Below are 14,999 nucleotides of genomic sequence, written 5' to 3' on the forward strand. Positions count from 1 at the left end.
AGACTAAGACTTTGAATTTTACTAAAATGAATCCTTGGATTTATTTCTTTGGGACTTCTGGTGGTGGATTTTCTATATTAGTTTTGGACATTTTATTATTTGAATTGTATTTTTATTTTGCATTTATAACGGTTTTAACTTTTTTATTCATTTTCTTTTCATCTTGAATTTTCTCTCCCAATTTTTCTTTCGAGATACTTTTCAGAAAGTTTTTAAGAAACATCACATACAGTGATGGTTCTTCAAATATAGACATATGTGCATATTTCATATTACTGAATTTACGTAAATACCAACCCCATGAAAAAAATAAAATAAATAGTGAAATCATCCGATATTTTTAAACACACTCAACAAAGGGTGGATTGTTTGTGATAGCCATCTTTTTTCCAGTTTTTGGAAATTGGAAAAAATGGTACTGATTGATTACTGGAAGAAAAAAACACACGGATGACTTAACAATGAAAATAATCAAAGTTGCAGCCCTACCGAGGACCAGATATAGTTTTCTTGGTATGACCATTCTTCTATCTTACATGTTCATGCAACTGAATCAAATGGTAGCAACATCCAGAAACATAAAACTTGTATCTAATCTTTCTCTGATAAATAAACCTTGTTTATAGACTGTTCACAACCAGTCTCTCCATCCATCTTATTGGAACATAAAACTGACACAGCTGAATAGGATATATCCTCTCCATTATTGGTACTAAAATGCCAGAAAGTAGAAAATGTTAAATGTAAATAGAAGATCCACTGAAATCCTGACAAATCACATGCGTTCATGTGGTCAATATTTTCCAATCCTTTTTTAATCATAGCTGTCTGTAGCATTATAGTCATGTTGAGCAAGAAAAAAATAATAAGCTTATATTAAAACTGCAGATAATAACCACTGAGGTCAGCTGGAGGAGTATCATCTCAAGGAGGATGAAGTTCCCCCTCCTTTCCACACACACACACACAGAGAGAGAGAGAGAGAGAGAGGATGCTGCTGGTTGCCTCTCTGGTTACAACAGCTTGTGATGGCCAACACCCCATAAAATACAGTATGTCAGCTATGATGCTTGTTCAACCAAATATTTTTTTTAAAACATTAACTCCATGTTCAACATAGAATTAATCCACATCGTAATATCTCATTTAGGACAAGGAAGTGAGGTAACATTCTCACTCACTAATATCTGCTGTAGCCCACTTGACAAAGAGCAGCATATAATATATATATATATATATATATATATATATATATATATATATATATATATATATATATATATATATATATAGTCAGTATGTATACATACATACATACTGACTCCTGTGTTCCGTCTAATCAGATAGAAGTTGGGACAAAAGATTGGATAAATGGCCACAAAGAGGCATGCTGTGTCAGTCAGTAAGTCAGTGAAACCCCCGGCTCTCAAGTCTCTCCCCCCGGATCCTCCACCCCGCTACCGGGGGTCCCTGCCAGGCTTCTCTTTCAAAAACAGGGTGTGACACTCCAAAAAAAAAATAATCAAGACACAACTTCGCAACTTACCAGTCCAACGAAAAAAGAAAAAAAAATCAGAAGCTCAGGTGTTATTTAAGTTGATAAGTAACCGGGCCGTAACCCTACCCCCACCCCCTCCCACCCCGTCCCCTCTGCCGTGCCCGTCTGCCTCTCCCATTGTTCCACCGCTGTCACCGCCGTTAAGGTGCACCGCGGATTAGCTTCAGCTTTCTAGCCTCGCCGGCTAACGGCGCAGGGGGACAGCTAGCGTCCACGTTAGCCGCTCGCCTTTTCACACAAAGCTAAAAAAAAGGTAACACGGCACCTTTTCCTGCGCTCGGCTTCCCCCAACATTCTGTGTGTGTGTGTGTGCGTGTATGTGTGTGTGTGTGTGTGTGTGTGTGTGTGTGTGTTGACCGGGCCGGGACACGGCGCAAACAAGTCCAGCGGTTGGTCAGCAAACACAGTTTAGAGACGGTGAACATACCCAGAGCTCCGTTCCCCAACTCATCGCGGATTCCCCCTTGACTTCTCCCGTATTGGACGCAGATTTCCCCGCTCAGACGCTCCCCAAGCTGCCGCTGGTAGTCCGGTCCTTCTGACTGACTATCTGCCGACAAACACACACTCCTCCTCCTCCTCCTCCTCCTCCTCCTCCTCCTGCTCCTGCTCCTGCTCTCTATCCGCCTGAATCAGCAGGGCCGCCCAAAACCAGGGGCCCTGTGGTTTATTGGTCAGACCAGCCAAGTGTTTAAGATCTGAGAGAGATGATCAGATACCAACAAATAACGAACACAAATATCAAAGAACTGCAGGAGGCATCATATCATATAACATACGACGTGTTGACCAACGTGGAGCAACTAAATCGCATTCAGACAATACATTTGATGAGATTTTATTTATTATTAATCTAAGTAGGCCTAGTATTATTCAGTAATTCAGTTTTAATATTGTCACTGTGATTTCTGTTTGACCAATTTCAAGGCAATTTAAAGTTGACCTTTCGAAGTGCTAAAGTGTAAAAAAAACATTCAGATTAAGTATTGATGATATTAGAGATCAATCGGGGAAAGTTTAGCTACCCAGTTATAATTATTACATATACATATATGTAATAATTATAACTGGGTATGAATTGAGATAGATATTTGAGATGGATACTATAAGAGATAGAGCTGTTTGATATTTGAAATTGAACGGTACAAAGGCTAAAGAAAGAAAAATGTGTTTTAAAGAACAGCTTGTCTGCAATTTGTGGTATCTTTACAATAGTTACAACCCATGTTCTAAGGGCTTTAGGCTGTGGCTTTTATACATAATGCAAGATGCATTACTTTTCATAATTCAAATATTTATTAATTCAATAGTTTTGATCAGTTTTGTCATTGAATTAGTTGATCACTGGATTTTCACCTCTCTAAGAATAACCAGAGGGGGACACAATGTCTACTCTAAGGTCAGTAGTATGTACAGAGAGTGTCCTATCTCCTTCTGATGAAAATATATACTCTGGTCTTTATTAAAATGAAATTACCCCCATGAAAAATAAATGTGATTGCATCATTGATGGGAAGGGACATCATTTTGAGAAAATCCACTTTATTTCAAGTAGAAGAGTTCATATTAATGAAGAGACTCCCTTGGTAGTATTACTGCCATAGCCTGCAGCACATTAATTCCCTGGGATGTGGTGCAACTTTGTTTTCATGTTGTAAATTATTAAAATCTGACAATAATCAATCTTTGGGCAGAATTCAGAACTCAGTATTTTAGAACTCAGTAATTGGTGAATGAACAGTTCTCTCTAGTGGCCACGATATATCATTACAGCTACAGTTATATGATCAGGTTTACACAGAGGCCACATTCAGTGCATCGGCTACAATACACATATTAAGAGGACGTAAGAATATAAGCAAAGTCCAAAACCATACAACAGAACAATCACAATATAAAAATATGAAAAATACTATAATAAGTATGTTGTGCAGGATGTGCAAAGGTTCACAATATGAAGTATACATAGAATCGGGGGGGCTTGATGATGGGGACAACATTTTTTTTAATGTTTTTGTGTCAGGCGATTTTGGTACTGATGAACTGCAGCCTCTTACCAGAGTGAAGTGACTCAAAACGATTGTATGCAGGTTGAGAGGGGTCGGCCACAATCTTTCCTACCTGCCTCGGGGTCCTCAGCAGGCGTACAGGTCCTTGAGGGATAGCAGATTGCAGCAGATCACCCTCTCAGCAGAGCCAATAATGTGCTCCAGTCTGTCCTTGTCCTTGGCAGAGGCAGCATTCAACCAGATGGTGATGGAGGAGGTGAGGTTGGACTCAGCTGTGATTGCAGTGTAGAAGCACGCCATCAAATGTCTTTGGCAGATTTAATTTCTTCAGATGCCGCGAGGAACGGCCCTTTAAAGGGAACACAGCACTGATCTTTGAGGCGGGTGACAACCCACGATGGCCGGAAGGATTACAATTCTGTTACACCGTAGTTATAGAAAGGAGCCTTTCCTAATGACAACTTGGATGTGCAGATCTCCACCGACCGTGACATCTTATCAGGTAAAACCTTTCTTTGTTAAGTCGATATATTCAGCCAGCGCGCTCGTGAAACTCACTCACCTGTGACTGTAAATTTAATTCAGGATCAAAATCATTTCTGGCCTGAGTCACCTCATGAAGAGCGGAGACAGATAATCCGTCAAATGCGAGGAGAATCCTGTTTATTCTCCAGATCTGACATCGACATAGGCTGTATAAATCTCATTGAAAGACAGTGACCTGGTGGCACGAACATATATCTGTCTGTCCCGAAGCCTTTATACAAAGAGATGAAGTTATATTTACTTGATTTGATTGCATATATGGCTGGGTTGAGAATTTAAACTTCTCCTATTCTGCCTAAAAAGAAAAGATGGCACCTTGCAGACAGAGAACTGAACAAGAAGACTCACTCTGAAAGTCAACCCATCCTGATTGACGATCAGAGTCCCGGCAAGAACATGACAGCTTGTGTGACCTCTTTGGATTTGTATGAGGATTTGGGAGAAGTGTGTCATCAGAGGGAAGCAGAATGGAGGCCTATGGATACTGCTGCACGAAAGGCCCTGACAGACAAAAAGCCAAGGACAGTCAGTGAACTGAGAGGAGTCATGGGTCTGTTGAGCTACTCGGCAATATGAAGAACTTGTCTCGCATTGCCAGCCCTCTCTTCAACCTACTCAAAGGACCCACAGAAGAAGAAAAATGTGCATTAGAAAAGAAGAAAATGGCAGACTCCAAGATAGCAGCTGTGTTATATCTGTGAGACCGAATGGGAAACTTTGACTCATCGCGTATGGATCACGAACCCCGGTGCCGTGTTACCTTTTTTTGCTACATATGTGAGATTTAGATTACTGAATTCACAGTCACCTTCATGTACACTCACCTTCCTGGATTGTGCAACACAGCACACACTCACAGACTGCTGGATAACATGGATAACAAACATGTACACCTGAACTCTGAATATGCACATCCATTGCTTCACACCTTCATGGAACGTCAACAAAGCCGGCTGCTGAACATACACAGACACACACACACACACACACACACACACACACACACACACACACACTGCTTCGCACCAATCCCTTTAAAGGAATTTGCCATAAATCCTCTAAAAAAAGAATAAGTCACCAGGAAATGATGGAGTCACCTCGGAAATTCTACCAGATGTTGATGAGTTGTTAGCACCATTCCTTCCGTTTTACCCTGTGAAGGATGTTCTCAAGAAATTTAAGAAAGATGTAGATATACATTGTACATTTTGCACAGCTCAACCTAAAAACGGTGCCTCGTTTTTTTGGGTATTGTCAGTACTATAAGTTATGGGAAAATGTCTCAAAATGTATTAGTGATGTTTTGTACAAAGATGTTGCATTATTCTATCAACATGTTATATTTTGATTCTTTTTTAGATCATTTAAAGGAAAGGGCGTCTATCATAAACGTATTGATTATGTTGACCAAATTCTATATTCATAAGTGTAAGTTTACAAGCCAAAGATCCATTTTTTGTATTTTTACAAAGAGTTTAAAATGTATATAAAAACTCTTGAATGCTGTTCTAACAAAGAGGCCATGAGAACAGTAACGGCATGCATTGCCCGTGATACATGTTTGTAATTACACAATCAGAGTTGGTGTCTTAGTGTCCCCCTTTTTATTTAATTTTTTATTTGATGCACATTTTCTGTCTATTTTTTATTCTCTGCGGTTGCCCCCCTAGCATGTTAGTTTAAATGTGTTTTGCCGTTTCTTATTGACAATTTATGAAATTGTACCAAAGAAATTGCAGCAAAAAATGCATGCATTGTGCGGCGATCCTCGGCGATCGATTATTTGCAGGATTGTGCAGAGATTGATTAGTAACGCCTGGTTCAATAAACTGACATAAAGAAGGCTGGCCATCATAGCATATGCTGACAACCATGTACCGCTGTATTATAAGGTAAGATACGGCGCAGCTTTTATTCTCATGGATCTAAAGCCACACCTTTTTGCGTGAAGAGCACTCGGAGGTCTGGACGACCTTTGGCATACATTTATTTCTCCCGTCAAAGGCTCCATGCAAAACTATTTGACTTAGATTCACGGGTTTGAATATGAGTGTACACTGACGCCATTTAACACACGTATAGTTATACATGTATACAGACTAACGTTAGCTGGCCCATTGTCCCTCACGCCAGAAAGAAACAAAGTATTAGATAGCAGTAAAATAACAACATGGAGACTCCATAGGAAGTAAAGTAGTGAACAGTTAGGGTCGGCTCGCCTTCAAAGTAAAAGTTGCACTTTTTCAAACGTGTCAATTTGAGGATAGATCAATTAAATAAATAACGTTAAACCAATAGCCTTACGTATGATATTTCTTCCACTTTCCCACTACTGATCGTGCATACATTCGCCATTAGGGCTTACACACTGGAAGTAGTGATGATTAATTATATTATCAATTAATATATTTAAATAAAGCCTTCTTAAACTATTCGCATGAATGCTTCACATCATGAGATGTATGATGAATCTGACTAAAGAAAGAGTTTATTTACATTCAACTTTCAGTTTACTGCTGGCTCTGTGCTCATGACAGCATAACGGCAGTCAGTTATCCGACAAAAGTTTATTTACTGTTCATCATGTTAATTATTCTACATACAATAACATAAATAAATACATAGAAATATTGTGTTCATAATAATCCTCTGGCCTGTGTAAAACTAAATTCACCCAGCGCTTCATATTAGGCACATTACACCACCACCGCACAATAAACATAGAGGTCCCTAACCCTGAGCCTTTCTTTAATTTGTGTTTTTAATCCCAAAACCTCCTCCAGGGAGCTCATGGGTGGTCTGCTCACAACATGGGTCCGCATTAGAATGCTTATTAACAATGGTAATAACGTATCACACAAACATGCCAATCAGCTCCTCAAACTTCATTATCATCAAAATCATTATTAGTGCAGCTTTCTAGTTAAACGACATTGATTCACGGGAATCTACACACATGGAGAGAAAAAAAGCAAAATTGAGTTTATAAAAAACTTTATTCACAAAATCGTATCCCTCTCCTAAAATTGATTGCTGGAGCCGACGCGCGTTGAAAACGTGCAGCTTTTATTTTGAAGGCGAGCAGGCCAATGAAATTAGGCAAAGCGGTACAGGTGGGAGGTATGCATTGTCAGTCTGTTGTCTGCCAACCACCTGCGCTGGTCAGGGCGCGTGCCTGTGATTAGTTGAGCAGCACTTCCTATTCTGTGACGTAACCTCCGGACGGTTTGACCGGAAACAGCAGAGAAGAGTGGTTAAACTTTATATGGCCCATTCCTCCCAGTGTGGTTTAATACACCAGTTAATGGGAGAACCTTACTCTTGAGTTTGGGGGTGCAAATCATGGTTATCTATTCATTTCTGAATATGTTGACATCACATCATCTACCGTGCCTCTTAAACGGTGGAAGACTCACTGGTCTCTTTGTGTTTTTGCTCTCTTACTGTCCCGAAAGGAGTGTGAGTAGGGGAGGAGTGTGTCTCCTTCCACCCAGAGAAACACCTATAACGACTTGTATGCTGCAAAGGATAAAAACAGCATCAACATATATATATATATATATATATATATATATATATATATATATATATATATATATATATATATATATATATATATACACACATGTCATATACATGTCGTTTTTTGAACAATTTGAGGTATGCATGTTGGGACTAATAATATGTTCTTCTATAATTGTAACAAGCATAGTCAACATCTCTCTTCAGTCTTTTTAAAATAGTGCTGTCCCATAAATTAGTTAATTAGGCGTAAACTTAACTGCTAAATAAACTTACATTTGTGGTATACTTGACATTCCACAATAATATTAGAGTGGGACATTTATTGTAATAAAAGTGAATCAAACTGCTGTTATGTCACAATGAAACAGCGGCAGCTGAATTGATTGATAGATAGATAGATAGATACTTTATTCATTCCCAGGGTGACATTTGTTTGTAGCAGAAGCAGGCATGGTTACAATACATAAAAATAGAGCAGGACATATTACATATAAGAAAATTAAATAATAAATAAATAATAATAAATCCGACAGCCTCCTGCAGAGGGTGCTCATGGGTAAACTGCTCACAACACGCATCTTCTGGTGACCATTGTCGTCATAACCTGTGAAATCCTCGGCTTTAACTCTTACTTGCTACAGTTTGTAAGTTATGTTAATTTGACTACAATTGGAATGGTTGCTCTTGCAATTTAGATAATTAATTGCTCAACCATGTTACACAGCAAAAAAAATCCCTAGTTATTGAACATTAAGCCAGTGATATTAGTCATGTTCAGCAATAATAAATAATTTTAAATTTTGTAAATCAAAATGACTTTTCTATTCTCATTTCTGTGGCTCAGAAGTAGAAGGTTCAAGACTCCAACCAACACACATGTGTTAGCCGATGATGTACTGGAGACATGTTGGGTATTCTTCATATTTCTGCTGTCATCAATTCATACTTTGTACAGTACAAAGAAAGCTGATAGCAACTTACATACCAACTATCTGGCAATACCGCGCATACTTTGACCTTTTTCTCTAGATTTTTAGATGCCCCCTGATATTGTCACATCTTCTCTTTACCGTGTTGTCATGTACTTTAGCGTCGACCGTAGTTAGTTTATTGGTCTCCTGTGTGTTGCAGGCCGGCTGAGCGGTGTTGGCGGTGTTCGGTCCGCAGCGTCAGCTCAGCAGTGAAGAGGAAAGCTCTGCCGAGCGCCTTCCCGGTGCTGGAGCAGCCTCTTCAGTCCGACCACCATCGTGTGTATGAAGCTAACCTCCGAAACAGCAACGCCTGCCACAACCAGTGGGTTCTACTCTCAGCAGCTCAGATCATATCTAGTTGATTCCCCACCCCCCCGCTGCATTATTTATCGAAATACCTTTGTAAATGTGTGCTATTCAATAGTTCTCTGTCTCTCTGTGTGTGTAAGGTACCTAGAGTTGAGGGAAAAGATAAGGAAAGGTGGAGGAGAAAAAGCCATCGCCAGACACACTCAGAGAAACAGGAAGTTTCTGGTGAGAGAGCGGTTGCGTCTCCTGCTGGACGATGAGGACTTCCTGGAGCTGTCACCCTTCGCTGGTTTCGGCCTTCCGTACGGGGACATCCCTTCCGCCGGCTGCCTGACTGGTCAGACTCCGCTATATAGCTGCAAACCTGTACCTCTAATACTGTACCATAGTAGGAAACTGCTGACTTATGTAACGTGTCCATTCAGGCATCGGCCGGATCAACGGCCTGTGGTGTGTGTTTATTGCCCACGATGCCACAATAAAAGGTGGCACAGCGTACCCTATCACCGTGAAGAAGCAGCTACGCGCACAGGATATAGCTATTCAGAACCGCCTGCCCTGCGTTTACCTGGTTGACAGTGGAGGAGGTTTTCTACCACTGCAGGTGAACACACACACACTTTGCCATAATAAGAGCTTAGCATCAGTGTCTTTCTTTAGGAGATTTGAATGTCAGCTGAAATATAGTGACTGCTATTTTAATCTGTCTGTCTGTCTGTCTGTCTCTCTGTGTGTGTGTGTGTGTGTGTGTGTGTGTGTGTGTGTGTGTGTGTGTGTGTGTGTGTGTGTGTGTGTGTGTGTGTGTGTGTGTGTGTGTGTGTGTGTGTGTGTGTGTGTGTGTGTGTGTGTGTGTGTGTGTGTGTGTGTGTGTGTGTCTGTGTGTCTGTGTGTCTGTGTGTCTGTGTGTCCAGTCAGAGGTATTTCCCGATAAGAACCATGGAGGAAGGACGTTCTATAACGAAGCCATCATGTCTGCCATGAAGATCCCTCAGGTAAATAAAATAGAAGTAGTGAAAGCTTGCTTTAACCTTAAAACAAAAAAAAGCCTGTGAATTTCTTGTAATAAATATCAAACAGCTTATTCCCGTGGCCATGCAAAACAAAATAACAGACGAAACTGTAATGTGTTAATAATGTATAAACAAAGGATTAAACATGTATATAATATATTGAGGTACTGTGGGATATTGTTTTCCTGCGCATTTGTTCTTGGGTAGGCTGCTTTTTAAGGTTCCCTTTAATTAGCAGTTGTAGTGTCATCTGATGTACAAATTTACTTTCTGAGTACATATCTTTAGGCCGTAGAAGGTTGAAATGCACTCCTAGTTTGGGACACAAGAAGTCTTAATTATCTGAAAACACTTGATCAGGGTTATTTATTATTCTTCAACGAGGTCCAGTGAGAGGGAATATCACAATAATGTCTAACTTGTGTTATTATTTAATATATATGTATATTGAAGTAGCCTAGCAGTTGTATTAATGTCTGTATGTAGCCAACTGTCAAATAAAGTTGATTTGAATATTATGTCAACAATATTTATTGTCAGCTTTCAAATTTAACTGGATGAATTCTCTCATTTCAATTACAATAATGAAAAAAAAAAGCTTTTGAAAAAAGGTTAATCTTCCCTGCAGCTATACATTCAGTACATTCAGGTGTGAAGTGACCACATATAAATGAAACTTTATGGGCTGCAAGAATATCTTAGTTTTAGAAGCTGACAGAAAAGAGACAAATCCACATTTGATCAAATCACAGCTTTAGCAATTAGAAAAATTGCACTCTCTTAAATTGCTTTTTCTTTTTATATATGAACACAATGGATAATTCAACAGGTGTCGGTGGTGTGCGGGTCATGCACGGCAGGTGGAGCTTACATCCCCACCATGGCTGAAGAGACAGTGATGGTGCACCAGATAGGTACCATATTCCTGGGAGGACCGCCGCTTGTCAAGGCCGCCACAGGAGAGGAAGTCACACCGGAGGAACTAGGAGGAGCCCGCCTTCATGCTGAGTAGGTCCAGCCCCAAAATATACAATTATTACAGAAATAACAGTAAAAAATGAGCCGAGTCTGGTTTCAGAGTGAGTGGCTGCGTGGACCACTTTGCCATGGGAGAAAAGGAGGCTTACGATTGCACCAGAAACATCGTGTCCACCCTCAACTTCCAACTGCCCGACGAAGAGGAGGAGGATGAGGAGCAGACGAGGAGGAGGAAAGCTGAGCAGGAGCCGCTGTATAATCCAGTTGAGCTTCTGGGGCTTGCTCCTAAAAGTTATAACCACAGTCTGGATGTAAAAATGGTACAGTGTGCAAAAACTACAATTGCTAGTGTAAATAAAGTCCTTCTGACCAAACAGCCAGGGGAGAAAAAAAGTGCTCAATCATGACAGCATCCTCCACTGCTAGCATTAATATTTCTTAATTATCACTGTTTCTTTGGTCTGTCCAGGTGGTCAGTCGGCTGACAGACGGGGGTCGATTCCAGGAGTTCAAAGCTCGCTACGGAACCACACTCATCACTGGCTTTGCAAAGATTCATGGGTAAAAGATACAAACACACACCGACTGAGGTAGTGAGGGCGGGGACAACATACACTGTACTTTTCAGCCAATTAATGGCAAGTTAAGGTTCTAAATGGCGTTCAAATAATAGTTATTATATCATAATATCCATGTATTTGTTAGATGTTGGATTATTGTAAAGGCATATATTACAAGCAGATTGTGTGAGTCGCACCTGAATGAATAGGAATTACAGTTTCCGTATTTTTGGGTGGAGAAATGTACTTTGATCTTAGCGATGCTGTTATTGCTTCTTTATTATAAAAATGGGGGGAGGGTGGGAAGACACTCGCTTACTCACAGACTCGGTGACCACAGTGGGCTCAGCTGCTGCCCTCAGTGTCCTCCTGATCAGATCAGCGGATGCCAAAATACAGAAAACCAAAACAAATGTCCATCGCTGCCCAGCCACCCCAGACGCATGTACCTGACTGGACTGGACTGGTTATTGTTATTGTTTGTGTATTGTGTTGTTTTCCGTTATGTGTATCGAGGATGCCGGGATAGGAATTCTCAATACTGAGGCCAAATTGCCAGACTAAGCCTCAGCAGCAGCAGCAGCAGCAGCAACAGCAGCAGGATGTCTCCAACTCTTTTATTCTTTATTCTTGAGTAACTGTTTTCACATCTGTGTCGATGTACTGTGTTAGCCACCTGCTGGGAATAGTGGCCAACAACGGAGAGCTGTCATACCAGGCCGCACTGAAAGGAAGCCATTTTGTCCAGTTGTGTGACCAGAGAGACGTCCCCCTCCTCTTCCTCCAGAACACAGCACCCACAACAGCTCCAACAGTGTCCACGACGCAGGTATTAACTTCCAGTAAAACATACACACACACACACACACACACACACACACACACACGTACGCTTGTGTCAGCCAACGTGACTTTTTGATGGAACCCTTTTTTTGTATTTTATCTGTTTTTCTCCTTCTCTTCTAGGCCGAGGTGAACAGTAACCACCTGAAGGCTCAGGGTGCAATGATGTCAGCAGTAGCGTGTGCCTCCGTCCCCAAAATCACCGTGGTGATTGGTGGTTGCCATGGTGCCGACAGCTACGCCATGGTGAGAGACACGGTCACCAGGTTGTCTGATAATCTCACCGTCTTGTCTCTTTTCCCTCGCTATAATTTAAAGGTGCCGTTATCGATGCAGACGTGAAGTTGCCTTTGGGGACATCCATTGTGCCCTTTTTCCTGTTTGACAGACACCAATTGCAAATTATCTTTTAATAGAAAATGTCTTTTTTAATGTCAGACAATCACACATCTGTCACACGACATATATTTAAGGTGTTTTTGTTGGTTGTTTCACAGTTTTGCTTTAGTACCTGAGTCTTTAAACTATTGCAATTCCACAGCTACAACAACAAATCATCAAAACGTGCACAGAAGCTTCGAATCATTTATTTCTCACAGAAATATGCCTGAATATGTTTTTTACAACAGCTTATCAACAGAGAACATGCACTGTGTAAGCAATCACGACTATGGTACACTAATTATACTTTATGCTCATGTCAGATTCATGGTTTGAAAGAAGTTTTCTGATTGTCTCTAGTGCGGCCGGGCATTCGACCCACATTTCCTGTTCCTGTGGCCCAACGCCAAAGTGTCGATTACGGCTCCGGGTCACGCGGGCTCCCTGCTTCCCGCTGACGGTGAGCGGGAGGAAGAGGAGAAGCAAGAGGAAGAGCTCAATATGAGGCTGAAGGAGGAGTGCTCAGCTTTCTACTCATCCGGCAGACTCTGGGACGATGGAGTCATTCTGCCTCAGGACACCAGGAGGGTAAAATAACAACCTTTTGTCACTAAATGGCTTCATGTAGACCTTTCAGGGTCAACGTGAAGACACAATTTGAACTGAAGCGTTTCCTTAACGATGTGTTTGAATCCCATTAATGTTTGCAGGTTCTCAGAAACTGCCTGGACATCATCAAACAGCGGCAGTATCAGCTTTCCACAGAGAAACTACAATCCCCACTTCTGCGTATATAGAGGCCGCAATCGCTCTCCTCCTCGCGTCCTCTGCACTGAACATCCGTCCATTAAGCCGCTGTTAGTTCAGTCTGGTGGCTGTGTGCCCGTTGGTTTCACTGCCACCAGACTCCATTATATATAAGATATCCCTTTAAATAACACCAATTAAGTACAACTCATTGCCAATCCTCTAACCTAATATTTGATAATGTGACTGATGTTATTGCATAAGGCTGCAAAGTTGTTGTTGTTGTAATGGATGAGCACAAAAAGTGCTCATCCATTTCATTTTTACAATTGTTGAAATGAAAAAGTGAAATGTAAAAAAAAGGAGTGGCCTGGAAATAAATATAGTTTGAAGTTGAAACATTTTTAATGTATTTTTATCTCAACTACTAACTCCGATACACTTGCCATGCCCTTATTAGGTGCCTCTTTAATACTACTTTGTACGGCTGTATCATGACGGAAATGTCTTCTAGTTCTTAGGACCAGGTTAATCCTGCAAAAGTGCCTCATGTTGGTATTTTAGTCACTCACTAGTAAGTTTGACCTTGACCTGCAGAAGGTCACCCAGTGCTACAACACATGTGAACAATTCTCATTATTATGTCGCTGTTAGATTTCTTCTGATGGCAAATGGCTACTGTAGATGAGAGTATGTTGTTGTGTGGGTGATATATTCAGCAGTCTGTTGGAGCCTCAACCCAGTTCAGTAGAGATCTGGCTTGAATGGTTTTACTTTTACTACTGCTTTTACAGATCATCATGTGAATCACATTTATTTTCCGTGTGTAATTGTTTTCTTCTTCTTGCAATTATGAATGTAAATTAATCCTTGTAATGTAGTTTTTTGTTTTTTTTTATGAATTCTGAAATTAAAAAAAATCCCTTTAAAGTAAAGTCAATTTGGATGTGTTTGCGAACATGTTTTAACACAAGTGAAGCAGCTGCTTGCACCCAAACATTACAATAAGTGCAACGAAATGTAAACAACATTAACGTGTGATTGTATAATAGCTACAGAGTAAATGTAGCGTGTTCTTTTTAAATAATATTCTTAAAAATCCTCTGAAATTATAATTTCCTTTGAAATAATAAACTTGAATCAGCATTCATATACAGTATTTTACTGGAAGTCTTCAAAAAACACTTAATTTTAATCATTCTGTCTGCCTGAACATGCATGTGTTCACCCTCTTTCTGAAATGCTCCATTTTGGCGCTTGTCTTGAGCAAAAAACTATATTTGTATACAAATTAATCTCCACAGAAGTCACCACTCTTCTAGGAGATGAAGCTTCAAATCTAGTCTCCAAAAACAGCTAGTAGCAGTGTTGCTAAGCATTTATTTGTCAAAACAAGTACACTTTAACCATTAAGTGGATTTAAAAAAAATTGTTTTAAAGAAGAAGAAGAAAAATACAAATAGCTTTTAAAATACGTGCTGCAAAAATGTGTGTTTTAACAGAAGTAACGTAAACGGTGGAAAACAAACTCTGTACACGGGCATTGTTTTTATCAAGCAGCA

The 14,999-nt window shown here is 40.3% G+C and overlaps 2 protein-coding genes across 6 annotated transcripts in view; one reads left to right on the plus strand and one right to left on the minus strand.

Annotated features, from left to right (window-relative positions):
• fnbp1l (formin binding protein 1-like) overlaps nucleotides 1-3,749 on the minus strand; it is a 39,666-nt gene extending 35,917 nt beyond the window's left edge. For 4 of the 5 annotated variants that reach the window (XM_034530617.1, XM_034530620.1, XM_034530616.1 and 1 more), the window contains exon 1: nucleotides 1,986-2,126. In XM_034530617.1, coding sequence (XP_034386508.1) covers nucleotides 1,986-2,009 — 24 coding nt within the window. In that variant the 5' untranslated portion in view covers nucleotides 2,010-2,126. Of the gene's footprint in view, nucleotides 1-1,985; nucleotides 2,257-3,679 lie in introns of those variants that run through there. The other variant, XM_034530619.1, reaches the window with a different exon arrangement.
• A 2,161-nt stretch (nucleotides 3,750-5,910) lies between these two features.
• Nucleotides 5,911-14,599, plus strand: si:ch211-198n5.11 (methylcrotonoyl-coenzyme A carboxylase 2). The gene is made up of 12 exons (XM_034531472.1): nucleotides 5,911-6,005; nucleotides 8,770-8,931; nucleotides 9,059-9,255; nucleotides 9,344-9,522; nucleotides 9,830-9,910; nucleotides 10,758-10,936; nucleotides 11,007-11,226; nucleotides 11,376-11,467; nucleotides 12,139-12,295; nucleotides 12,433-12,555; nucleotides 13,051-13,278; nucleotides 13,401-14,599. The coding sequence occupies exons 1-12, from the start codon at nucleotides 5,974-5,976 to the stop codon at nucleotides 13,485-13,487; spliced, it is 1,737 nt and encodes a 578-aa protein (XP_034387363.1). The 5' UTR covers nucleotides 5,911-5,973; the 3' UTR covers nucleotides 13,488-14,599.
• The last annotated feature ends 400 nt before the right edge of the window (nucleotides 14,600-14,999 follow it).

This window comes from Cyclopterus lumpus, chromosome 4 (genome assembly GCF_009769545.1).
Source record: "Cyclopterus lumpus isolate fCycLum1 chromosome 4, fCycLum1.pri, whole genome shotgun sequence".
Taxonomy (NCBI): domain Eukaryota; kingdom Metazoa; phylum Chordata; class Actinopteri; order Perciformes; family Cyclopteridae; genus Cyclopterus; species Cyclopterus lumpus.